The 25,723-nt window shown below is 41.7% G+C and overlaps 1 protein-coding gene across 6 annotated transcripts in view; it reads left to right on the top strand.

The window, feature by feature from the left end:
• Positions 1-25,723, top strand: part of FMN1 (formin 1) — a 423,460-nt gene that overhangs the window by 28,894 nt on the left and 368,843 nt on the right. For all 6 annotated transcript variants that reach the window (XM_031002405.3, XM_055363225.2, XM_055363227.2 and 3 more), the window contains one exon: positions 10,894-12,891. In XM_031002405.3, the coding sequence (XP_030858265.3) occupies positions 11,025-12,891 (1,867 nt within the window). In that variant the 5' untranslated portion in view covers positions 10,894-11,024. The remainder of the gene's footprint in view (positions 1-10,893; positions 12,892-25,723) is intronic.

The raw sequence follows: 25,723 nt of genomic DNA, 5'->3' as shown, positions 1-25,723 counted from the left end.
CCTCCTTGAGAGCTGTACTGTGTGGCAGACCTTTAAAAATGAGAGTACCATCAAAGCACCCTGCCTGCATCCTCAATCCTCTATAAAATGGAGTTACAATCGCCTCTTTGCAGTTGCCTGTTAAAAAGAAAAACCGGCCGGGCGCGGTGGCTCACACCTGTAATCCCAGCACTTTGGGAGGCCGAGGCAGGCGGATCATCAGGTAAGAAGATTGAGACCATCCTGGCTAACACAGTGAAACCCCGTCTCTACTAAAAATACAAAAAAGTAGCCGGGCGTGGTGGCGGGCGCCTGTAGTCCCAGCTACTCGGGAGGCTGAGCCAGGAGAATGGCGTGAACCCGGGAGGCGGAGTTTGCAGTGAGCCGAGATCGCGCCACTGCACTCCAGCCTGGGTGACAGAGCGAGACTCTGTCTCAAAAAAAAAAGAAAAAAGAAAAACCTACTTAAACCCCTTGTGCTCTCTAATTGGAAAGCCATTGTTCAAGAGCAGCTTCCTTAATCAGAAAATGCAAATTTGATGTAACATATGCAACCATTGTTCCTGATATAAAGTTCTCATAAAAGCAAACTCCACAGAATGTGTTCACATATCTAAAAAAGATACTCCCGATATTTGAAAAGGAAGCTCTCTTTGTCTTACTAACTACAAAGTAAAATGTACTAAGCCCACATTTAGCGAGATGCTGTGCTGTCACCATTGTTGGTAAAGCCTTAAATGTTCAACGAGTAGGAATCTTCTATCTACAGATTCTTTTTTTAAATCAGGCGGTGGTACAAAAACATAGTTAGATAAAATTCATAAGAACTAGTATTTGATTGTACAACAGGGTGATTACAGTCAACAATAATTTGTTGTACATTTAAAAATAACTAAAACAGTATAACTGGAATGTTTGTAATGCAAAGAAATGATAAATGTTTGAGGTGATGGACACCCCATTTACCCTGATGTGATTATTATGCACTATATGCCTGTATCAGAATATTTCATGTACCCCATAAGTATATATACCTACTATGTACCCATAAAAATTAAAAATTAAATCAGGGGGAAAGGGCTTATTTCCTCAGCATACTCATACATCTCCTATAGATGATGATGTTAGCCAGATAGTGATGTAAAACCAGTGATATGTTGAGGATCTCAATATCTAATTTTCATGGAAATCATGTGGAAAGCTAATACTCATTTTTCTTTATGTAATTAAGCTTTGAAAAGGTAAGGGAGAGGCAAAGAAAGAATTCCTCGACGTCTTTGAGAGGATCTTCAATGCGCACACCTTGTTAACATATCTGGGTATCTGTGTGGGTTGGTTTTTGGGTCAAAAAATGAACAGCAATGAAAAAACGTACACAAAAAGGAGCCCCTTTTTTCCCTTTAATAACCAGCTGTGACTTTGGCTAGAAACTCGTCCTCTAAAATAGTTATATTGGCTGAAATTTGTCCTCTACATTTTTGTAGAGATTTGCCCATATGTTAAAATAAGACATAGCTTATGCTGGTGGTCTCACAGTCAAATCAGAGTTTCACAGGAAGGAATTTTGCTTCCGAAACTCTAGTTCAGTGCTTTCCTTCTTGTGACATTGTTAGAATGCAAAGAAAATCATAAATTTACAGACTTTTTGAAGAAAACAAAAATCATTGAGAAAATATGTAAACTCTCTCAATTTCAGTGCTATCTCGTAATAATCTTTTTTCCTTAGTCTTTGAGTAGGAAACCATCCTCCTTCTTGTCAAGGCTGATTCCTCCCCATGTGTCCTTGAGCCCATGTCTTCTTCCTCTGGTGCCTTTTTTCGGCTTTTTTCCCATGTTTCATACCATCTTTCACTGAATCATCAATATCTCCTTCCTTGCTACTTCCTTCTTTTCAAACTGAAAACATACTTCTGTTTTCCATGTCTTAAAAAAAACAAAAACAGGCCAGGCGCAGTGGCTCACACCTGTAATCCCAGCAATTTGGGAGGCTGAGGTGTGGGGATCACCTGAGGTCAGGAGTTCGAGACCAGCCTGGCCAACATGGCGAAACCCCGTCTCTACCAAAAATACAAAAATTTGTCGAGCATGGTGGCGGCCATCTGTAATCCCAGCTACTTGGGAGGCTGAGGCAGGAGAATCGCTTGAACCCAGGAGGCGGAGGTTGCAGTGAGCCAAGATCTCACCACTGTACTCCAGCCTCAGCAACAAGAGTGAAACTCCGTCTCAAAAACAAAACAAAACAAAACAAAACAAAACAAAACAAAACAAAACAGCCAGGCATGGTAGCTCACACCTGTAATCCCAGCCTTTGGGAGGCTGAGATGAGCAGATCACCTGAGGTCAGAAGTTCAAGACCAGCCTGACCAACATGGAGAAACCCCCCTCTACTAAAAATACAAAATTAGCCGGGTGTGGTGGTGCATGCCTGTAATCCCAGCTACTCGGGAGGCTGAGGCAGGAGAATCGCTCGAATCCAGGAGGCAGAGGTTGCGGTGAGCCGAGATTGTGCCATTGCGCTCCAGCCTGGGCAGCGAGAGCGAAACTCAGTCTCAAAAAAAAAAAAAAGACAAGACAAGAAACCAAAATAGCAAATACCTGTACAGGTTATTACTCATATTTTTCTTGTCTTAACCACTAGCATTCTCACTTGCTCTTGTAATATAGTTAGTTTGGTGTTCTCTCACTCTACTAAAGTTCTTACCTAAAACTCTGTCTGTAACATATCTTTTCTTTTTGAAGCAGTGTCTCACTCTGTCACCCAGGCTGGAGTGGAGTGCAGTGGCGTGATCTCGGCTCACTGCAACTTCCACCTCCTGGGTTCAAGCGATTCTCCCACCTTAGTTTCCTAGGTAGCTGGTACTACAGGTGCCAGCAAATTAGCCACACCAAGCTAGTTTTTGTATTTTTAGTAGGGATGGGGTTTTACCATGTTGACCAGGCTGGTCTCAATCAACTGACCTCAGGTGATCTGCCTGCCTTGGCCTCCCAAAGTGCTGGGATTACAGGCGTGAGCCACCACGCCCGGCCTGTAACACTTTAATTTGTTTCTTTCTTGACCTCTTTGCAGAATTTGATGTTGTCCCCAGCTCCTCATTCTTGACTCCCTGTCTGTTCTCTTTCTACTCCAATCTGTTCTGACATTACTGCTGACTTAATCTTTAAGAGTAGTGCTGAACATACTGCTTCCCTGGTCAAAAACCATCCATGGCTTCATGAGTCATTTGTCTATGAAGATAGCATTAATATCATACCAACCTGATTAAAATCCTTCTATGACTTGATACCTTTTATCACTCTTTCTTGACTTATCTCTCCTGACACCTATCTAAAAAGAGTTTTTCCCTTTGTACTTGTTAGTTGTTTTCTCAGTCTTATATTACGTTTCTTCCTCTTGGAATTTCATTTTCTTAATCTCTACCTGTCCAAGGCCCATATTTTAATGAGGGGCTATTTTAAAATGCTTTCTTCTGCCTGAAGTGTTATTCTGATTCTACAAACATGATGTTGACTCTCCTTTTTTTTTTTTTTTAACTCCTCTGATTTGTTCTTTGATACCTTATAGAATGGGTCTCTTTCTGCTGTGTATTATAGTAATTTTGTTATTATTCCTATACTCCTACTCCTACAGTATGGAGGTTGTTTAAAGAAAAACCCCTCAGTGGCTCACCCCTGTAATCCCAGCACTTTGGGAGGCTAAGGTGGGCAGATCACTTGAGCTCGGGAGTTTGAGACCAGGCTGCACAACATGGCATAACCCTGTCTCTACAAAGTATACAAAAATTATCTGGGCATGATGGCATGTACCTGTTTTCCCAGCTACTTGGAGGAGCTGAGGTAGGAGAATTGCCTGGGCCCAGGAGCTGGAGGTTGCGGTGAGCTGAGATCACGCCACTGCACTGCAGTCTGGGTGACAGAGTGAGACCCTATCTCAGAAAGAAGAAAAACAAAAAGGAAAGCAAAGAGAAGAAAAACTCCATGGAAAGAAGAAGAGCCATTAACCTATTGCAGAACTTCCTTTTTTTTTCTTTTTTGTTTTTTGAGACGGAGTCTTGCTCTGTCACCCAGGCTGGAGTGCAGTGGCAGGATCTCGGCTCACTGCTAGCTCCACCTCCCAGGTGCACGCCATTCTCCTGCCTCAGCCTCCTGAGTAGCTGGGACTACAGGTGCTCGCCACCACACCTGGCTAATATTTTGTATTTTTAGTGGAGACGGGGTTTCACCGTGTTAGCCAGGATGGTCTCAATCTCCTGACCTCATGATCCGCCTGCCTCAGCCTCCCAAAGTGCTGGGATTACAGGCGTGAGCCACTGCGCCCAGCCTTCCTTTGTTTTTTTAATCTACTCTTTGAAAAAGCTGCACTCCATCCCAGGGTGGATGGAAAGGAGAAAGGCAGGCAATAACTTGTCCAAAATCACACAGGAGAGGCAGAATTCAAAGCCATCTAGGACTAAATGAGCAAGGGGAGGGGGCAGTAATGATACTCAGAGAAAGCAGCTGCAGCTGGAGGAGAACTACCCCAGAGGAGCGTGCTCTTCATTAGAGGGCACGCCTACAACCAAACTATAGCCCAGGAGATAGGGAGTCAGGGGATAAAGGTCCCGAGCCCTCTTCCATCTGCCCTCCAATCTGTTACTGTTTCCCAATGGCTAAATCTAGGAGAAGCCACAGGGCAAGGAAACTTGTTGATCGAGTTCATAAAAGTCAGTCTCTTGGTCTTAGGAGGGTGTGAAAGGTAGAGTGTGAATTTGACTGAACTAATAAAAATTTTCCAGTTTAGAAATGGAATACAGGTAATCTGTCTTAGCCGTGTTGGGCTCAGATGGAGTCACAGGGAAAGACTGTGCCAATGACTAGGCAAAGAAAGCTTTGCATTGGCCTTTTAAGGCCAAAATCAATTAGGATGTCTGCTGTCAGCAGACAGAATGACGACAACTAATTCTTGAATCTTATTTTTAGCATTGGTGAAATATGCTATGAACAATAGATAGCATCTACTAAAAGGCAATCATTTCTCATTACGATGAGGCAGAACAGATATTTCCATTTGGGGTAGAGTGAGGTAATCTACTTGTTTATTGGAAAAAGAATCAAGGGAGAAATCACTGCTGCAATGTTGTCATAGACAGAATGCCAGCCTGGAGCCTGTCAGAGGAAATAGAAGACACGAAGACTCCCTGGGAAGCAAAGTGCTTTTACCTTGAACATAACCAGAGCAGGTCACTTCACAGGCCGAATTAAGATGTATAATTTAGTGTGTGGCTCTGCAGAGCCGCTGCATTTGAGTCCAAGTAGAATGAGGCAATGCTGTTTGAAATAGTCCTGTGAACTCAGCATGGAATTGCAACGCCAGTGTATTTAACCCCAATGCACAGCGATTTCCTGTCCTTTTGCTTTTTTTCTCTTAGGACTTACAGCTCTTTTTCCTCTGGTTTCTTGGATGAAAAATATGTGTGATGTTTCCATACTGCATTCTGACTTTCTAATGGGTTGTCACAGAGAAGAGTTTGCCCTGCTCTAAAGCCTTCTTCTGACATGGAACACTCTAGAGGGTTGAGGTTGAAGTTCATTTGCTCAGGGAAGATCCTTTTTTGTTGAAACAACCAGCTAGTCAACCTGGTTTGGCTCAGTCCTCCAGTTCCTGTGAGCCTTCTGTGGGTTGTGGTTTTCATGTCAGTTCCATTTTCAAAGCTTTTGCAGTGTTCCATCCCATGTATGTGCCACCCTGTGGCCAGCCTAGGCCCTGGGAAATTGTCTTATCTCTTCATTTCTTTTCAAAGCCCTTTGTATGGTGTTTAAGTTCAGATCCACAATCCACAGGCTGGGGTAAATTCAGGTATCCATGAACAACTTTATGGGTCACTTTCTAAGATCCTTCTCCATAATCTTCCCCATACTTCTGGGCTCTCTGAGGCTCTGATTTCAGTCCTCTAACTAGAAATCTAGGACTACCAACCCTCCAACTCTTTGGCTGCAAACTTCCTGCAACTCTGCCCACACCCAAAATCAACGAGAGGCAGAACAGAGTGAGAGAAAAAGAAATAGGGGTTTCCCCCCACACATCTTGGGACGACAGTTCCTCTAATCATAGAGAAATATTCTCCTCCCTCAGAGTTTTAGGTGCCAACAAGAAAACTTCTTTCTATTCTTGATTCTGAATTACAGGACTCCTCCTATATCTTCCTCTGTTTGTGCTGATATTCACTGCCATGTTTCAGGCACATTTGAGTCCAGGCTTAGGGGCTACTGAAGGACAAAGTTGAGAAAGTTAACTGCTTTACAGTTGGGTGATACTTCAAATCCTGGTCTTCCTCATCAACCTGCTTGTTACCATTTACTTTTAGAGTGTTCAAATAGCTGCTCCATGCATTTTATATTGGTGTTTTTTTTTCTGTTGCATTCAGTGGGAGAGCTAGGATAGAGTGCACTTACTTTATCTTACATGGAATTGAAACACCTTATATACTGTATGATTCCTTCTAAATGTGTTAACTTTAGCCTAGATCTCATTCTCTATCCCTTTGCATATAGCAGTGTTCTGGACATATTTGTTTGATTATTCCCCTGATACATCAAATTCAATATTTCCACAACTGAATTCATCTTCTTCCCCTGAAGCCTATTCCTCTTCGTGCATTTATCTTTGTGAATGGCACCACAATCTACCCAGTCACCTACATCTGAAATCATGAAACCAAATTCTTTCCTGTCACACATATCCAGTTAACCACCAGATCCTTTCAATTCTATCTTTTTATTTAATTTTTACTTATTTATTTAGAGACGGAGTCTTACTCTTTCACCCATGCTGGAGTGCAGTGGCACAATCTTGGCTCACTGCAGCCTAGATCTCCTGGGTTGAAGCAATTCTTATGCCTTAGCCACCCGAATAACTGGGATTATGGGCATGTGCCACCACGCCTGTCTAATTTTTTCTGTATTTTTAGTAGAGATGGGGTTTTGCCATGTTGGTCAGGCTGGTCTTGAACTCAAGTGATCCACCCACCTCAGGCTCCCAAAGTGCTGGGATTATAGTCATGAGGCACCATGCCTGGCCTGAAATCTATCTTTTAAAATTGACCATCTCTTCTCCATCACATTGCTACTGCTTTGGTTTTGGCTATCGCTTCTTTCTGGAATACTGAAAGACCTTTCTAAGTGATTTATACCACTAGTCTTACCCCCTACTTGTCTAGTCTCTACTTTACTTCTGAAGTAATCTTTTTATAACAAGTATAAATAAGTAGCTTAGGATTCTTCATTGGCTCCTATGGATCCTGGGATAGTGAAACTCCTTAGTCTAGTTCAGTACAAAGTTTCTTACAAGATACTGCTTCCCAGGGCCCAGAACAAGGGAACTGTAGTCCCAAGATCATGAGACAAACTCCCATTTCTTTTTTCTTCCTCTGTTCTGCTCCTCTTTGGTTCCGGACATGTGCACCACAAGTGTGGTAAGAGCATTCTATATGGAAATTTCTGGGTGGATGAGGCAATAGTGTGAAGTTCTTTTTTTTTTTTTTTTTTTTTTTTTTATAATAGTAGCTTTATGCCTTGCATTGTGGCTTTATTGCTATAAAATCCAATGTTATAATTTTCTAAACCTTGACTTGAGTTTCCCAACTGTGACTAACATATAGAGTTCTAACCATGACATTTTCTCCATTTACATAACCAAGACTTATAAAGACCAGGGGAAAAAAGCACTTGATCCTGTAAACAGGCACTACATGTCTGTAATTCTCATAAAGGATATAGCCTTTATGTCATTCCTTCTCTTCTTTTATTTCTAAATTAGAATCTTCATTGAGTTTTTCTCGCCTATACGAGCTGTAGTGAACTCCTGGTGCCCTTTTTCTAGATTTTATTGTTTAAGGGATGACCTTAGGGAGCAGCACTTTACCTGATCAGACATGCTGAAGCTCTCCAATCAGTGTGGTTTTTGTTTCTTTCTTTCTTTTTTTTTTTTTTTTTTGAAAGACAGGGTCTTGCTCTGTCACTTAAGCTGGAGTACAGTGGTGCAGTGGTGCAATCTCAGTCCACTGCAGCTTCAGCCTCCCAGGCGATCCCCTTGCCTCAGCCTCACTAGCAGCTGGGAGTACAGGCTTACACGACATTCCCAGCTAATTTTCTTTTCTTTTGTGGAAACAAGGTTTCACTATGTTCCCCAGACTGGTCTCAAATTCCTGAGCTCAAGCAACCTCCTGCCTTGGCCTCCCAACGTGCTGGTATTACAGGGGTGAGCTGCTGCGCCTGGCCTCAGTGAGCGTTAAAATAGCAAGATGTGAGACATTGTTAAGAAATTATGTAACACCAAGTTAACAAAAAAACAAAAAACAACAAAAAAAAAACTCCTCTATTCAAATTAGATGGAAAACCAATTTGTTAGTAGAAGGCAGTAGGTGAAGAGCAACATGACCTATGAAGCAATGTAGTGAGAGAGATCTGGGTTTGAAACTTGCATATTCTGAGCCATATTCCCTTAGACAAGTTCCTTTATCTCTGAATTTCAGTTTCCTCATCTGTAAAATGGAGATGTACTGATTCCATGAGATAACAAAATGAAAATGTAAGTGTATATGTGCTCAGTATATACAAATTCCCTCTCTTAGGGAATAGAATACGCAGTCATATTCCTATTTGAAATTACAGCATAAACTGTGACTTTGAACAGATTCTGAATTTTTTTTTTTTTTTTTTGAGATGGAGTCTCACTCTGTCACCAGGCTGGAGTGCAGTGGCGCAATGTTGGCTCACTGCAACCTTGGCCTCCTGGGTTCAAGGGATTCTCGTGCCTAAGCCTCCTGAGTAGCTAGGATTATAGGCATGCGCCACCACACGCAGCTAATTTTTGTATTTTTAGTAGAGACGGGGTTTACCATGTTGGCCAGGCTGGTGTCGATCTCCTGACCTGGTGATCCACCCGCCTCGGCCTCCCAAAGTGCTGGGATTACAGGCGTGAGCCACCGTACCCAGCCAATTCTGAAAATTTTTAACACTCCTCCCCCAACATCACACACTACTCCTAATCCATGGGAATTGAGGAGATAAGAAGAGCTAGTGGAAAATGATGCTTGAAGAGAGAGGAGAGCATTCTATTTTTCCAAAACTCAGCATAGCTCATCTGCTGCTTCCCTTCAGTTTGTCTGAGAATTCATTAATTGAACTCCTAATGCTTAGTGCTCAGCGGATATTGACAGCTTTGCAATTGCTTTTATTACTGATTATTATAAATTACACAATAAGAGACTACCTCCTAAGTGAGTTCTTGGACACATGCAGAGAGTTTGTACCAATAATTATTAAGTATCCCTACACATGTGCATTTTTAGAAAATGCTAGCAATAAGCATTTTAGAAAAATTTTAAAAATACGGTCGGGAGCAGTGGCTCACACCTATAATCCCAGCACTCTGAGAAGCTGAAGTGGGAGGATCGCTTGAGTCCAAGATTTCCAGACCGGCCTGGGATACATGGCGAAAGCCTGTTTCTACAAAAAAAAAATGCAAAAAAACTAGCTGGGTGGTGGTGGCACGTGCCTGTAGTCCCACCTACTTGGGAGGCTGAGGCGGGAGGATCACTTGAGCCTAGGATGTTGAGACTGCAGTGAGCCATGTTTGCACCACTGTACTCCAGCCTAAGTGACAGAGCAAGAACCCATCTAAAAAAAAAAAAAAAGACTACTTGAGTGAGAACAGCCCCATATACAAATGTGAAAGAGGCAAGGCCTCTCCTGGTCTCCTGGCATTCTGGTTTGACCAGATATCTGCAATTTTCATAACCGTCATTTTATCATTCTTAATTTTCTCTCTCTTCCTCAAGGAGTTACTTTTACCAGACTCTTCCTCCTTTCTCTCTTCCTTCACTCAAAATATACTTTCATGTAGCTTTTTTGCTATTTAGAAGCAGTTAGAAAAAACCCGAGGAAAATAATTCACTAAAGATATCAAGGGCTAATGAATAGTTATTGTGTTATCATTCCCAGGGTGTGGGCGGTGCTTGTTTTAAACAAGGAAGGCTTGAAGACTGGGCAATAGCTTAAGAAACTAGAAATATAGAGTTTGTGTGTGGGGATGGTAGCCACAGAGACATTTCTGAGGTCCCTCGTATCACACAAGGAAGCAGCCACCTTCACTAATTATGTGACATTTCAGCCTTTTCTGTGGTGACATCATTGAAAAATCTGTACAGGGCGAGCAGTTCCTTATAGATTTTTTGGTGTTCCTCTGCCATTCCATTTGGCTTCGAATAGACAACAGGAAGGAAAAAAGAAGGCAATACAACAACAAAAAATAAATAAAAAAGAAAACAGCAAAACTTGATTAAGACTTGAGTTATTTAAATTTTAAACTTTTACATTGAAATTTTTACTGTTGATGCCAAATTTGGGGCCTAAGATCTTTCCTCACATTGTATTTTAAGTTAAATCGATAATTTGAGCTCAGATCTTGAAGGTGGTTTTTAGAGGGTAAAAAGGCTTGATCGATCTATCTTTGCAAAGTAATATTCCAAATATGAGTTGTGAAAATGGCTGTGTTTTCTAAGGATCTCAAAGCCCCCTAGATAAGGACTTCTGGGAGTTATGATAGCTCTATTTTACAGAAAAACATAAACCAAGGTCTAGAGAAGTTGAGAGACCTGATCCAGGCCGCACAGTGAGTCCCCATGTAGGGAAAGGGAACTTTTGTCCTGGGGGTGAAATGAGAGGACTTTCCCATCTCTCAGTTATACAAAAGTTCTACTGATCAGGAGTGGGGTGGGAGTGAGGAAGAGATTGAAATCTGGCTGTTCTCTGATTCCTTGAGTTGTTGAGGTCAGCCAGAGAGGAAGGATAAGTCATGGTTATGCTTTGCTTTTATGTTGGTGTGTGATTTATGCACTCTGTTAGACAAGCTGCTTTCTTCCCCTGTTCCTCTAACAGGCAGTCTCATTGCTGGAGATGACTGTCAGCTGCTTTCTCTGCATAGCCACCATCACATGCCTCACCACTGGAGCCTGGGAAGCCTGACCACAAACCGGCATCTCCAAGGCATGAATAATTAGGTAGGCATAATGGAAGGCACTCATTGTACCCTCCAATTGCATAAGCCCATTACGGAACTCTGCTACATCAGCTTCTATCTTCCAAAGGGGGAAGTCAGAGGATTTTCATACAAGGGCACTGTAACTCTAGACAGATCCAATAAAGGTTTTCATAACTGCTACCAAGTCAGGGAGGAGTCAGACATCATCAGCCTCAGCCAGGAGCCGGACGAACATCCAGGCGACATATTTTTCAAGCAGACTCCCACGAAAGACATTCTAACTGAGCTGTACAAACTCACAACAGAGAGGGAGAGACTGCTAACCAATCTCCTGAGCTCAGACCACATCCTGGGGATCACGATGGGGAACCAGGAGGGGAAGCTGCAAGAGCTGTCCGTGAGCCTGGCCCCCGAGGATGACTGTTTCCAGGGTGCTGGTGACTGGCAGGGAGAGCTCCCCATGGGCCCTCTCAATAAGAGGAGCACCCACGGGAACAAAAAGCCTCGGAGGTCTGGTGGAAAGAGAGAGAGCTTTGGGGCCCTCCCACAGAAGAGGACCAAAAGAAAAGGGCGTGGAGGCCGAGAATCAGCTCCTCTGATGGGCAAGGACAAGATCTGTTCCAGCCACTCCCTTCCTCTTTCTAGAACAAGGCCTAACCTTTGGGTACTAGAAGAGAAAGGAAATCTGCTCCCGAATGGGGCACTTGCCTCCTCCCTGCAGAGGAGAGAGAGCTGCCCCCCAGATATTCCCAAGACGCCAGACACAGACCTTGGCTTTGGGAGCTTTGAGACGGCTTTCAAGGACACTGGGCTTGGAAGAGAAGTGCTGCTCCCTGACTGCAGCTCCACAGAGGCAGGAGGGGATGGCATTCGGAGGCCGCCGAGCGGGCTGGAGCATCAGCAAACAGGTTTGTCTGAAAGTCACCAGGACCCTGAGAAGCATCCAGAGGCAGAAAAGGATGAGATGGAGAAGCCGGCTAAGCGGACTTGCAAGCAGAAACCTGTCTCCAAAGTGGTGGCCAAAGTTCAGGACCTGTCCTCCCAGGTACAAAGAGTAGTTAAAACGCATTCTAAGGGTAAGGAGACGATTGCCATTCGCCCAGCAGCCCACGCTGAGTTTGTACCCAAAGCCGACTTGCTCACCCTCCCGGGAGCTGAGGCTGGGGCTCATGGTTCCAGGCGGCAGGGCAAGGAGCGGCAAGGGGATGGGTCATCGCAGTCGCCAGCCGGGGAAACAGCCTCCTTTTCTAGTGTGTCGGCCAGTGCCGAGGGGGCCGTGAACAAGGTCCTCCTGAAGGTGATAGAGAGTGAGAAGTTAGATGAAGCCCCTGAGGGGAAAAGACTGGGCTTCCCTGTCCACACGAGTGTCCCCCACACTCGCCCAGAAACGAGAAACAAGAGGAGAGCCGGGTTGCCCCTTGGTGGCCACAAGTCCTTGTTTCTGGATCTGCCCCACAAAGTAGGTCCTGACTCCTCACAACCCAGAGGTGATAAGAAGAAGCCATCCCCACCAGCACCGGCAGCTCTTGGCAAGGTGTTTAATAATTCAGCCTCGCAGTCCAGCACACACAAACGGACGTCACCTGTTCCCTCGCCTCTGTCTCCAAGGCTCCCCAGCCCTCAGCAGCATCACAGGATCCTCCGGCTCCCTGCACTGCCTGGTGAGAGGGAAGCTGCTCTTAATGACTCTCCTGGTAGAAAGAGCCGTGTCTTCTCTGGGTGCGTCTCTGCTGACACCTTGGAGCCACCATCCTCTGCAAAGGTCACGGAGACCAAAGGAGCCAGCCCGGCCTTCCTCAGAGCAGGCCAACCTCGGTTGGTGCCTGGGGAAACTTTGGAAAAGAGCTTGGGGCCAGGGAAGACCACAGCTGAGCCCCAGCACCAGTCACCTCCAGGTTAGTCTCTGTTTAAGATGCTTTGAATCTATTCTTGGCTGATTGGGGAACTATCAGTCTGCCTGTGCTACTTAGAAACTGACTGATTAACAATGGACCAAAATTCCTAGGCCTATTAGTTCACTTTGTAGCAAGAAAAGGGGGAGTGGAAGAGGGGGGTGTGGAGATGATGAGGATGGTTTTGACCTAGTGGTTCAGAGGTATAGTTGCTTCCAGGACTTTGTGAATGTCTTTTATTTCTTTCTTTCTTTTTTTTTTTTTTTGGCATCCTCTGAAGTTACTTCTGTGGTTGCGTAACAGTGACTCTCAAAGGAAAACAGGAACAGGCAGAGAGAAGTAGTAACTTGTCCCCGCCTTTGATGGTAACACTGGGTAATTGGCCTCTTGACCTAAATTCTGCCATTCATGCTGCTGGAGTCATTCTAGGGATTCTCTAAGCAGAAGTGCAAAAGTACGCTGTGTCTTCACTTACGTCTGTAGTTAGAGGTTTTTGTTTGTTTGTTTTTAGTAATCATCTCGATAAGTGCTATTATTTTATGACAAAAACTTTTGTTTTTTAACAGAACAGGAATGAATTCAGTCTAATTTGAAGAAATTTGGTTCAAAGTTTTCTTTTTTTACAGTTTTTAAATTTCCCAAATAAGCACAAATTGACTTTATTCCGTAGGTATCTTTTACTTATGGGTTCTTAGTGTTACTGGTATAGCATCATTTCTTATGTAAAAGGTGCTAAAGAGCTCATTTGACTTACATACTTAATGTGATTTAAAATGTTACATGAAAATAATTTTGTGGATTCAATAGGACCAAAAAAGACTGTGTAAAAGAAGCACCGCTGTGGTATTCGTTACATTTTCTAGGCTGTCGTGGCCAGAATCTCAGGGTTTTATATGCCATTGTGCAGGTTATGTGTTCTTTTTCACAGTTCCTCTAACAGCATGTGGGCAATGCTTTTTCTAGGTAATAGCTCCTAATATGATAGACAGTCTCTTACAGGTTAGAGCAAACATCAAGTGCAATTATTGAGATAAAAAATATCTATCTAGGGAAGAGGAGCTTCAAAGCTTTTTGGTCATTTTGAACTTGTGAAATTTTATAAATCTCTCTAGATCATTGATCCAGGGGGTAGAGCTTTAAAAATGTGGTAAATGCTTTTCATCTTGTTTTTTGCAATAAATCTTGTTTTGATAAGATTTTCTACTTTCATAACCAATATGCTTCACCAGGAAAGTCACAGAATCGTAGATTTTATATCATGTATTGCAGAACCCTAGTGATGAAAATTCTTTCTCCTGTCGGATGCTGAGGACTTAGAAACACTTGACAAGGAAACTCTCTGAGACTATTAAGAGAGAGATTTCTGGAGGCAAGAGTGTAGAATATCTTAGCTGCCTTAACTCCAAAAACTGCAGAAACTGTGCATTAAATACATTGCTCTTTAGTAAATCCTCTTTTTCCTCAATGTAGGATTATCTTATTATTTTGTCCTTTTTCTATTTGAAAAATATCATAAAAGCTCCAGTGTATCTGGATCAAGGCAGGCACACAGAGCACATTCAGTTTCTGTTGGAGACTGACCGTGAGCCCACTGAGTGACAAGTTGAATGGATGGTCACATGTTCCTTTGGCCTCTCCGTGCAATCACTCAACATTCCCTTTACTTTGGCCTCAGCCTTCCACTGGGATCTTCAGCAGCACTTTAAGGAACCAGTCATAAGAACTGTAAGCATCTCCTGTGCTTCTAACCTTATAAAAGAAGAGGCTGGAAAAGGGAAGGAGAGTAGAAGGGGATAAGAGCTTTTTTTGATATGGGTAACTTCTCTACTGTGGAGACTTCCTATAGGGCCTCCAGCCATTACCTCCTATTGGCCCTACTTTGAAAGGCATGAGGGAGGGAGTTCCCCAGATAGTACCTTTGATTTGTATCCTCTCTCTAGTTCCCTTTTCTCTCTTGATTTTCCCTTTCCTGTTGCCATGAGTCCTCTTTATATTCTGAACCCTTCAGTGACTCCCTGCAGCTGGGAAGCCCATACAGGGAGAAGTTTCCTGCTTCCAGCTACCTTTGTCTTTCACTTCATTTCTCTTCCCACCTAAACCCAGAAGAGGGCTCAGAGAGTTGCCAGCAGTCCAGAAAGAGGGGTGAATAATTCATTTACCATCACAGTACAGTGTCCTTTTATCTGAACCCAACTCCCACCTTTCTCCCAGGTTAGCTATTAACCAGATTAAGTTTATGGTCTGTGGACATTTATTTCCTGTGGAAATAACATCTAGGTATTTTTATTGAAGTGATGTCATTAAGATTATTGAAAGCTCTCATTAACTGCTTAAGAAAGAGATTAAGTCTGGCAAAAGTAATCAGATCTGTTTCCAGTTGGAAGACTCTTCAATGTTAGAGGCAAGTAGTAATTCCCAGGAACCAGTGAAACCCACTCATCCTTGTTACAAGTCTAAGCAGTTAAAGCTGATATTACCATTCATGCAGGATGTAGCATAAGGATATCACAGAGGCCAGTGATGCACCTTCTGTTGGGTTTGTAATTTCTTAACTTCTCATTTCAAGGATGATGCATGGGAATCTCTCACATAGTGGTGACAAAATAGAGAATATACTAACAAGAACTGGTAGTTTGGTTTTTCTTCTCCTGCCTCCTCCCACCGCCAACCTGGAGATTGGTTTTATAGTATTTTATTTGGCGGGTGGAGACTGATGTGGAATGTTCCCAAGCCTTTGTGGAGTATGGTCTTCCCCCAAACCTTGAGGAACTCTAGTTGTGCTAGCCTGCAAAGCAGTGTCCTTGGGGCTTGGTGCTAGGATTCCTTTCTGTTTTGCTTGCTTTCATTTACCTTTGATTCAGAGTAAACCCTTTTAGTGCCAGAAGAATCACAGGGAGCTTGGCTCACCATACTTGGGAAATGCCCAATCTTTAGTATGCTCTTGAGTAATCCTGTGGTTGTTTTCCTTTGATTGAAGTCACTGATGTGGTGATGGAAGCATATGCTCCAGGCATAGTTCTTCCTGATATTGAGAACTGAGAATCTCTTGATCAATTCTTGTGCCCATGAAAATATGTAATTAATGTCAACTTATTAAGAGTTAAGAGGCATACATGAAATAAATTTTATTTACCTGTGTAAACCCCTAATGCTACTGTCAAAGCTTTGATTTTCTCTGTGGATATACATTATGGGAAGTAAATATAAACTCTTCCCATATTAATATTAAGGTTTGATGCAATTCCAATAAAATTGTAAAGAAGCGTCACAACATTAACAGACATATGCAGCCATTTAAGGTTACTACAGAAAGTATGTAGTACATAGAAAATTATCTAAAATTAATTCAGAGGGAAAATAGGACTCAAAAATTGCATCAGCCATATTCTACCCATATAAAACAAATACAGGAATTAAGTTGACATAAAGTATGTTGCTATGCACTTTTGAGAAAGTAATAGGATCCCAATTAAAACTCTGTGTAACTATGACCTGGCAATCCCACTTTTAGGAATTTAGCTTACATAAATATATGTGCCAGTAAGAAATTAGGCATAAGGATGTTTATTGCAGCATTGTCTGTAGTGGCAAAAAATAGCTAGAAAAAATTTGAATGTCCATCATTAGAGAAATGGTTAAATAAATGATTGTGCATTTATGCTCTGTAATATTATGAGGCTGTTCAGAGTACTGATCTAGATTTGTATCTACTTGAGTTATAAAATAATATATAAAATGCTCTCAGGTTTTGTAAAACAACTATCACCCCTCCCGATATATAAATATATATGTTTGGTACAGGTTCGAATATCATGGAGATGAGTGTGGAAGAACATTGGCCAGGCTGTTAACATTCCTTATTGAGGGTCAAGGCAGTGGAGGTGGGGAATGAAGTGAAAGAGAAAGATGCAGAAGCATTGGAGAAAGGCATTAATTTTATTTCTTTTTACATATTTTTATATTGTTTCTCTGGTTGTAGTGAATATGTTACTTTTATGATTCTTCAAGAGTGATTTAACTACTTTTATTTTTTAAGAAAAAAACAAATTCACCGCCTAGAGTGCTTGTGTGTGGGGTCGGGGGTGGGGAGTACAATTATAGCTAAAGTACACTTTTCTATGTTTTCCCCATGTCCTTTGAGGCAAGAATTTTAGCATTGAGAATATATCATTGTTACAAGGGGAAATGTAGGTTGTTAGAGAGCTGTAAAAGCCATGCTCAAAAAGCACTAGTCCAGGAGGTAGGGATAGGATGAGGATAGGGCATAATCCAGAAACCAGCGGAAGAAAGCAATTCAGAGAGGCCCCTGGATTACTCACAGTCCTGAGAGGAAACAGACACCTGCAAGGCTGAAGGCGCAAGGGAAGGCGTGCTCACTGGAGCCCAGACAGGAGCCCAGACAGGGGAGATTAATGGAGGGGACCCTCTGTCAGGAACAGTGGTTTCTGGTAGAGACACCCAGCGGAGAGGAAGCTGTGGGGATAAATATCCTGGCCTCACCCTCCTCTGGACCACTTCCTGTAAACCTCCTCTAACTGAACCAACCAGAAAGCAGAGTGTAAAGGAGCCAAGCCAGGGGCTGTGGTCTATGGGGTCAGCCTTCCAGGGCCAAGAGCAGGTTGAGAAAAATGGAGAGTGGATCTGGAGGAGTCTCCAGATGGGAGTCTGGATGAGGGGGATGAATTATGCCATAAAGAACAGGAAAATACTGTTCTTCTAACCCTCTTTGAGGGAGTTACTTCGGTAGAATGACGTCTATGAGTAGATTATAAGAGGCTGAAGGTGAGTAGGTGATAAGGAAGTGGAAGTAGTGGCTACAGTTTTTTCCCTCCGATTTATTAGTGAATGGATGTGAAAGACGGGATGGAATTTTAAATGAGCAACAGGGGAAAGAAGAATGTGTGTTTATGTGGTATATGGGTATATGTTTTGTTATAGAACAGTGGTAATCTTAATACTTAAATGATTATTACAGTGTTTTATTTCTTTCTCATGTGACCTTTCTCCTCTAAATTTGATTAGGTTGACCATCTTTTTATTGTTAAAAGTTCACACAAAGAGAAAGTGAATTAGAAGTCCTGGTAATATGATTTTTAGTCCATGGATTCAGAAACAATATTTTTTTTTCAAAAAACAACACACAAAGCTCTTAAAATTTAACAATGTTTGAGATCCCATTGTGCCTGCTTGCTTTTTGTGTAAAGCATAAAGAGAATTTTAAAGAGTGCCTTTTCCAATTATCTCAAATAAGAATAGCTCATTGGCATGTGAAATACGAAATAAATGTTCTACTAATGAACAATTTGTATTTTAAGGTCAGTTTCTGTATAAAATAAATGAGTATTTTTCTCATTTGTTTTGCTTTTTAAAGGGGAATGTGATCTAAAGGCCAGGACCATGGCCAGAATCTGATGTTTTAAAATCCCAAGCCAGCTCTATGCCTGTGCATTTTTCCCCAGATTAAGATTGAATTATGCTTTGAGGATAACACCTTCCACTGGATTGCTTTTCACTTGTCTCTATTTTTGGATTCAGAGTACAAGATATAAAGCAAGGGTGGCAGTCTGTGGCTTTTGGCTATATGCACAGCCTTCCGAAATAATTCCAAAGATGTGTAGAAATAGCAGAATAACACCATGATTAAAAGTAACAGCCACTGATAAATGTAAAAGAGAAAACTATTTTTAAAATAAATAGATATTAAATTTTAGAGAATAATTCATTGGATATATTTGTTAACTCAACACTCTGCCTCATGTCATTATTGGTTGGGACATGAGAAAAAGACAACCTTTTCGGGTTGTAATTGGATTACAAGTATTATATCAAATTGATAAAGCAGAGTACTGAATATTGAAAGCGTATGTTTTGTTTTATTTCTTTTTTTTTTTCTTTTTGAGACGGAGTCTCGCTCTTGTTTCCCAGGATAGAGTACAGTGGCGTGATCTTGGCTCACTGCAACCTCCGCCTCCCAGGTTCAAGGAATTCTCCTTCCTCAGCCTCCCAGCTAGCTGGGATTACAGGTGTGCATCTGGCTAGTTTTTGTATTTTTAGTAGGGATGGGATTTCACCACGTTGGCCAGGCTCGTCTTGAACTCCTGACCTCGTGATCTGCCCGCCTCGACCTTCCAAAGTGCTGGGATTACAGGGGTGAGCCACGGCCTGTTTTGTTTTATTTCTTAGGGACTCCTGAGAGAGCACTTTTTGAAAACAGCAGATACCACTGCGGCCCCACCCCCTTCCTCTTGATAGCTGTGAGCAGATAAATGACTGTAGTGCCGATCTCACTGTATTTGCTTTCTGATCACTTACAGGGATAGTGACTTCTGTTAGATAATTTTGAAATTGGAATCAGACCATATCTAATGTATCTTTGTGGCCCCTGGGCTGTGATATTAGGTCATACCATCCCCTTGGAGTTCCTCTGTGTGCCCTGGCAGCTCAGCCTCCTATCATGGCATGTTCTGGAGTTTCTTCCCTCTCATAGAAGGTTCTAGGAATTTTTTTTTCACAGTCATGGATTGTTCCAGTACATTGAAACAAGGGCTCAGAGCCTTATAGGAAAGAACTTGAAATCAGGTCAGAATTGGAATTCAGAGATGTATGGGATACAGACGGATTTGAGGGGTCCTGGAAGGATGTTGGATAATAGGGAGGAACAACAAACTACTGAAGGAAAAGTACCACGAGAGAACACTTCTGGGCCAGAATGTCTTGGACAAACATTTCCTCATCCTCCTAGGAGGGCCCCTACACTTGAGGAAGAAGGAGCTTTGGCAAAAAGAAATGAAAGAACTTTATCATCAGAAGCCCAACAGTTTTGCAGTATTGAAGAGCTGTTCAGGAGAGGTAGGGACTTCCTCTCTTGAGGACTGGGTTTCACACTAAGCAAGTGAGTGAGGACTTCAAACGCTGAGATTCAGATTTTTGTATTAGTAATTCATGGTATAGTCCCAGTTACTCGGGAGGCTGAGGCCCGAGAATCTCTTGAACCCGGGAGAAGGATGTTACAGTGAGCCGAGATGGCACCACTGAACTCCAGCCTGGGTGACAAAGAGAGACTCCATTTCAAAAAAAAAAAAAAAAAAAATTCATGGTAATACGGTTTTATTCACAATAAAGTCACAAATCAGTTCATTCAGATTTCACGTATTTTTTCTAAAACGTTAAAGTCTTTAGTTTCAGTTTTGTGTTTAGAGGGAGAACCCAGAAGTACTCCTGTGACTGAGTAAAGCTGTTGGTTTCCAGGTGAGCCCAGAGGAATTGTGGAGAGTAAATAAGGTGTGCAGCTTGGGCCTCAGCTATGTTCTCCCTAGGATTCAGACTTGTCTGGGCATGTCTGGATAATTTGACAGTCATGGCCGTCCAGAGTCTTCTGCTTGAGGGCTGGGATGATCATCATAGGACAAAGCTCATCTTAAGGAAAGCAAGAATTTGAGCCACATCCGAGGGTAGCGGCTACCACGGGGAGGGACAACACTGAAAATAGCATGACGTATGTTCTCCAGATTTTCTGTTGCGCCAGCCCCATGGACTCATGCCTGGAGACAGGGAGAGAGGACTGCCATAAAAAAAGCAGTGTGAAAATTTAAAGAGTAATGTTACTAAAATTTCTTTAGGACATTGAAAGCAAGTTCTGCATAACAGGATGTACACAGACTTGGGGAAGCAGTGTCCCTATTGGAGGTGCTATGGAAGCATGGTGTGAAAGGGCGTAATGAACTAGATTTTATCCAGTGTGGTTTTATTGATGGTAGAATGAATGAGATTTTGTCTTATCCCAAGGAGAAGTGGGAGAGGTAGGCAGTTGTGCCTTGGGCAACACATCTGGCACCTTTGACTACAGCAGCCCTGGTGCCCATTTTGGAAGCATCAAGAGGCACCTTGCGCAGCCGAAGCAAGAGATGAAAGCAGTGATGAGGAGGAAGGATTACATCCACGAGCACACATGATTTCTAGAATGATTCAGGGGAAATTGGTGTGGGGAAGAGGGAAGCACCAAAATCGGTAGAGTCAGTGAAATACCGATTTTTTAGCTTGTTATTACTCCCCTGATTGCAGTTGCTGGAAGGAATTATGTCAAATTTCATAGCGGTTTTTTGAGAATCAAATGAAATAATATCAATGAAAATAGCTCATAAAGCACTTTTTAAAATTAGCTTTATTATAATTACACATCATTGCTGGTTCATAGGGGCAGAAAGGATTTTAAAATCCCACTCCTTTTGGTATTTTCCAATGATGAAATGATGCTACAAAGAATAGCTCACAATGAGTTGTTTATTCTATGTGGATTTGCTGATTTGTTCTTGATTAAAGCTGCTACATTTGCTTCTTTTTTTTTTTTAAGGCACTTACTTATATAGCATCTTTATCAATATCTTATTGTTCTGTGTAGGTTAATATTGGATTTCTGTTGTTTTTTTTTTTTTTCAGACGGAGTCTAGCTCTGTCGCCCAGGCTGGAGTGCAGTGGCGCAATCTCGGCTCACTGCAAGTTCTGCCTCCTGGGTTCACGCCATTCTCCTGCCTCAGCCTCCCCAGTAGCCTGGGACTACAGGCACCCGCCACCACGCCTGGCTAATTTTTTGTATTTTTAGTGGAGATGGGGTTTCACCATGTTAGCCAGGATGGTCTTGATCTCCTGACCTCATGATCCGCCCACCTTGGCCTCCCAAAGTGCTGGGATTACAGGTGTAAGCCACCATGCCCAGCCTAATATTGGATTTCTACCTAATTTGCATTAATAAAAAAACTTGAGGGCAGAGATCATATAGGATACCTCTGAGGTACTCCCCACAGTGTCTGGCTTCAAACTGGCTCACTCGGTAGCCTTTGAATTAAATCAGGGTTTTAAAATTTTCTAAATTAAATCAAGTCAGAAAGGAATCGGAATGGTATGTCTGACTACTAATGTCATTTCACTGTGAAATCTTAAAGGATGAAAGAGCAAAAGAAAAGAAAAACAAAGGTCCCCTTTCTTCCTCCCAATCATTTCTGAATCACGTGAAGTCACATTTTCTCTCTTCAAAGTGTTCTCAATTTCTGCATCTAATAGTAATTTTGTCCCTACTGATTTACATATCATATTTTTATCAAGGCAATAGGTTTTGGACCTCAAGACATATTATCTGCCTCTCATCTGTATTTTTATAATATTAACTCAGTGATTCTTCTGTGATAAAGAACTTAATCTTTAGCTCTTATCAAGCTTTTGAATGTAGGACCTTATCTTTTACTTTGGATGCATGCTTTGCAGTTTCATAAATAGTAGATTAACAGGTACTGATTCTTTTAAGAAAATTATGATTGTTGACTTTAATTAAAAACAACCTTCCAGCTTACAGTGATAAGGCAGTGGCTGCAAGCGACAAATTGTCCTTAGGAATAGTCAGACAGGATGATTGGGAATTCCTGCAGCTGACATGCCACCCAGCAGAGTAAAATGGGTTTGCCTTGCTTTGTTCTTGGTGTCCCATCTTCATTTGGAACCTGTTTCTGCTAGTGATAGAACACTTCAAAATGGAAACAGATGTCTCTTTATTTTTGGTTTTTAAAAAATCTCTCCTCAAAGATAGCAATGATATCACATTCATCATTGTATACCTGGGTCAGTTACTGAAACTGACCAATGACATATACTCAGTAAGTGTTCTATTGAATGAATGAATAAATGGATGGATTAATGATGAGAGAACTTAGTCTGAAAACTGGTAACAGGGACACATTTTTCACATTTTTCCTATGTTAAACAATGAAACTGGTTTCATGCCATATTATGTGATTATTATCAATGTTAGATGCTGTTACCCTATTTTGCTAGAAAATGCTTTTTTTATTTTTAACTAACCTTGAAACTATTCATCTCTGCATGGGTTTGGGAATCTAAATGTACTCAGAGATGGGAGTAGAATTAAATGGAACTTGGGTACTCAAAGTCAAACCTTTGGGGAAGAAAGAAACTGTTCTTTTAAATGGAATAACTTTACAACATATGATTGGCTTTACCAGAACAGACAGCTTTACACTTTTAAATGAGACTTAACTTCATTGTAAAATCCAGTTACTGAGGGGCAGTCAAGTGATCAAACTTGAAACAGAAACCAGAGGCGGTTTAATGTTTCATGTACTTCACTGGTCACAGATTAACCATGTTGCATTATCCATGATCAAAGGACAGCACGTCTGAACCAAGGTACGTTTTATAGCCCAACACATTGGTGAACTAGAAGGCCAGGCAGGGACCTGTAACTCTTGTAGGCTGTGATTCAGGGAGTTCTGCAAGGCTCACCTGCTGGGTGCCTAATGCCCACCATGGAAGTTTCCCTTCTGTGTAAGCACTGTTGGTAGAAAACTTGTGTATAATACAAATGTAAGTTGAGGTCATGTGATTGGTTTCCAAAAGCTATGTACAAAACTCACTATAAGTCATTATATTAATATGCTGATAAAATTCCTGCTATTAATATTACCTAGCAGAGCAAGATCTTTACAGAATGGGTTATGGGATGGGTTTCTGAGAGTGGAAGTAGAAGTCAGGGTATCATTGGCATGCCACAAGACTCATCGCTGCTCTCTGCTCTCATGGGATTTTCTTTTTAAAAGCTTTTTGGCATCCTGTATCAAATTTAGAGAAAAACTGAAACAGCGAGAGGTGTTAGGTGACAGAATCACAGCTCGTTAAATTTTCCTAAGTTAAATGGAACAAGATTAAACTCAAGAGGATAATGGAAAAATCCTGCATTGAGATTAAACTATCCACTTACAAGTAAAGGACATCAGGGACCTCAGTTTCTGTTTTAGCTGACAGCATATTGATTTTGAGCCAGTTGGGTAATGTATAGCTGTTGAGAACAAAAAGTCAGGCTACATTAGAAATAGATATTCATATCAAGGGAGAAAATGTGCTACTGTACTTTATAAAGTCTGATGAATCTGGAGTTGTTGGTATAGTTATAGGTACATATTTGAAGGGCATTATTGACAGATTAGATTACGTGTTGGTGACCAGGATGGAAACATATCTGAAAATTATTTCATGGGGAAAAGAGTTATACTAAACAGAGTAGCCCATGTATCACAATGTCAAAGTGATACATGAGCAAGTTGGTATAGTGTATGCTGTGTGTGCCACCCAGATCCCCCTTGCAAGACTAACACCCTGTTCTCTCCACTGCTGGGAGCATTGCCAGCCAAAGGCTTACAGCTGAGTGCCTCCCCAGGAACTGCCCTCTCCAAATGGGAGCTACCTCTGCCATTTTGAGGTTCCATCTGAAGTGTCATTTGCAGAGGGCAGTTCCTGGGGAGGTACTCCCAAGATTACACCTTCTTCTCAAGCGCAGGCCTGACCAATGACTTATCTGTGTGTGAGAGTACGGAAGCTCAGCACCATTGCCTTATGTGCCCTTCTGAAGGGCCATCCCAGTCTCCGTGCTCCCTACATTATCACCTGAGGCCTCTGTCAAAATTGCATCTTCTCCAGTCCTGCTTCCCTCACTCTCCCATAGGTATTGCTCCAAAGAGCACTCTCCACTAAACCTTCTGCATGGAATCTCTTTTCAGGGTCTATTTTCCAGGGGATCCTACTTGTGATGGGTGACGTTATGTTACCTATAACAGCTCCCATTATTTGTAATGGGAGAGGATAAATTATTTGATGAATGATGCTAGGACGATTAGTTATCCATATGGGGAAAAAAACAGTTGGATGTACCTTATGCCATGCACAAAAATCTATTTCAGGTGGATTTTGAACTGAAATGTGAAAAGGAAAACTTAACAGCTTTTAGAAGAAAATATGGAAGGATTAGGAAAGGGTTTCTTAAAGGCACAAAACATAATGAAGATTACTGGTGAATTTGTCTATATTTAAATAATATAAAATTAAAATGAAAGGAAAATCATTTGACTATGACAGATGATATCATTTAACAAAGTAAGAAGAAAAGCTGGGAGGAGATATTTGTAGCTATTATGACTGACAATTAGCATCCAACATTTGTAAAGAAATCATACAAATTAATAAAAGAAAGGCAAACTACCCAGGAGGAAAAAAATGAGCAAAGGAGATAGTCAATTCACTTATAAGAAAGTCTGAATGATGAATTGAGTATATAAGAATGTACTTAGCCTCACAAGTAATTAGGAATATGACAATTAAAATAAGATTCTAGTTTATACATATTAGATTGGAAAATATTTTTTCAAATTTATATTCTACCTTTCTTTTCTTCCCCTTCCTTTTGCTTCCTTCCTTTACTTCTGTGCCTTTGCACATGCTGTTTCCACGATAAACTTCTCATCTGTCAAGACCTAGCACACATGTCATTTTTTCCATAAAGCTCTCCAACTTCTCTGGTTAGAGTTAAGCATTTCGTTTTTTATATTCCAGATATTGCTTTGTGCTTCTTCCATCTTAAAGCACTTGACGTTGTTGTAATTATTTGTTTACATGTGAGTCTGACACTAGATCACCAGCTCCTGGGTGGCAGGAATCATATATTTCTCTGTGTGCACGTGGCCTTGATCGTAGTGTCTGATACCTGAGTCGTGAATCAACATCAGATGGGGGAATCTGTCGTTCCTTGCCCCAGTGGCTCTTCCATTAGAGCAGACCCCTTCAAAACAGGATCTGAACTTCAGATGCTCTGTAATGGTTGCTTTGTTTTCTTTTTTGATGTACTCACTAAAATTAGTTCAAGGGCAACTTTATTTTTGAAGAGTTCTTAATTGTTCATCACCTGCAGTGCAGCATATGGTTGAATGTGTTTCCCGCTCTCAATTTAATTAAAGGGGATAAACGGATAAGCTGTGTGTGTGTGTGTGTGTGTGTGTGT

This window comes from Gorilla gorilla, chromosome 16 (genome assembly GCF_029281585.2).
Source record: "Gorilla gorilla gorilla isolate KB3781 chromosome 16, NHGRI_mGorGor1-v2.1_pri, whole genome shotgun sequence".
NCBI lineage: Eukaryota > Metazoa > Chordata > Mammalia > Primates > Hominidae > Gorilla > Gorilla gorilla.
Note: the sequence above shows the minus strand (reverse complement) of the source record. Positions and strands in the feature narration are given on the sequence as shown.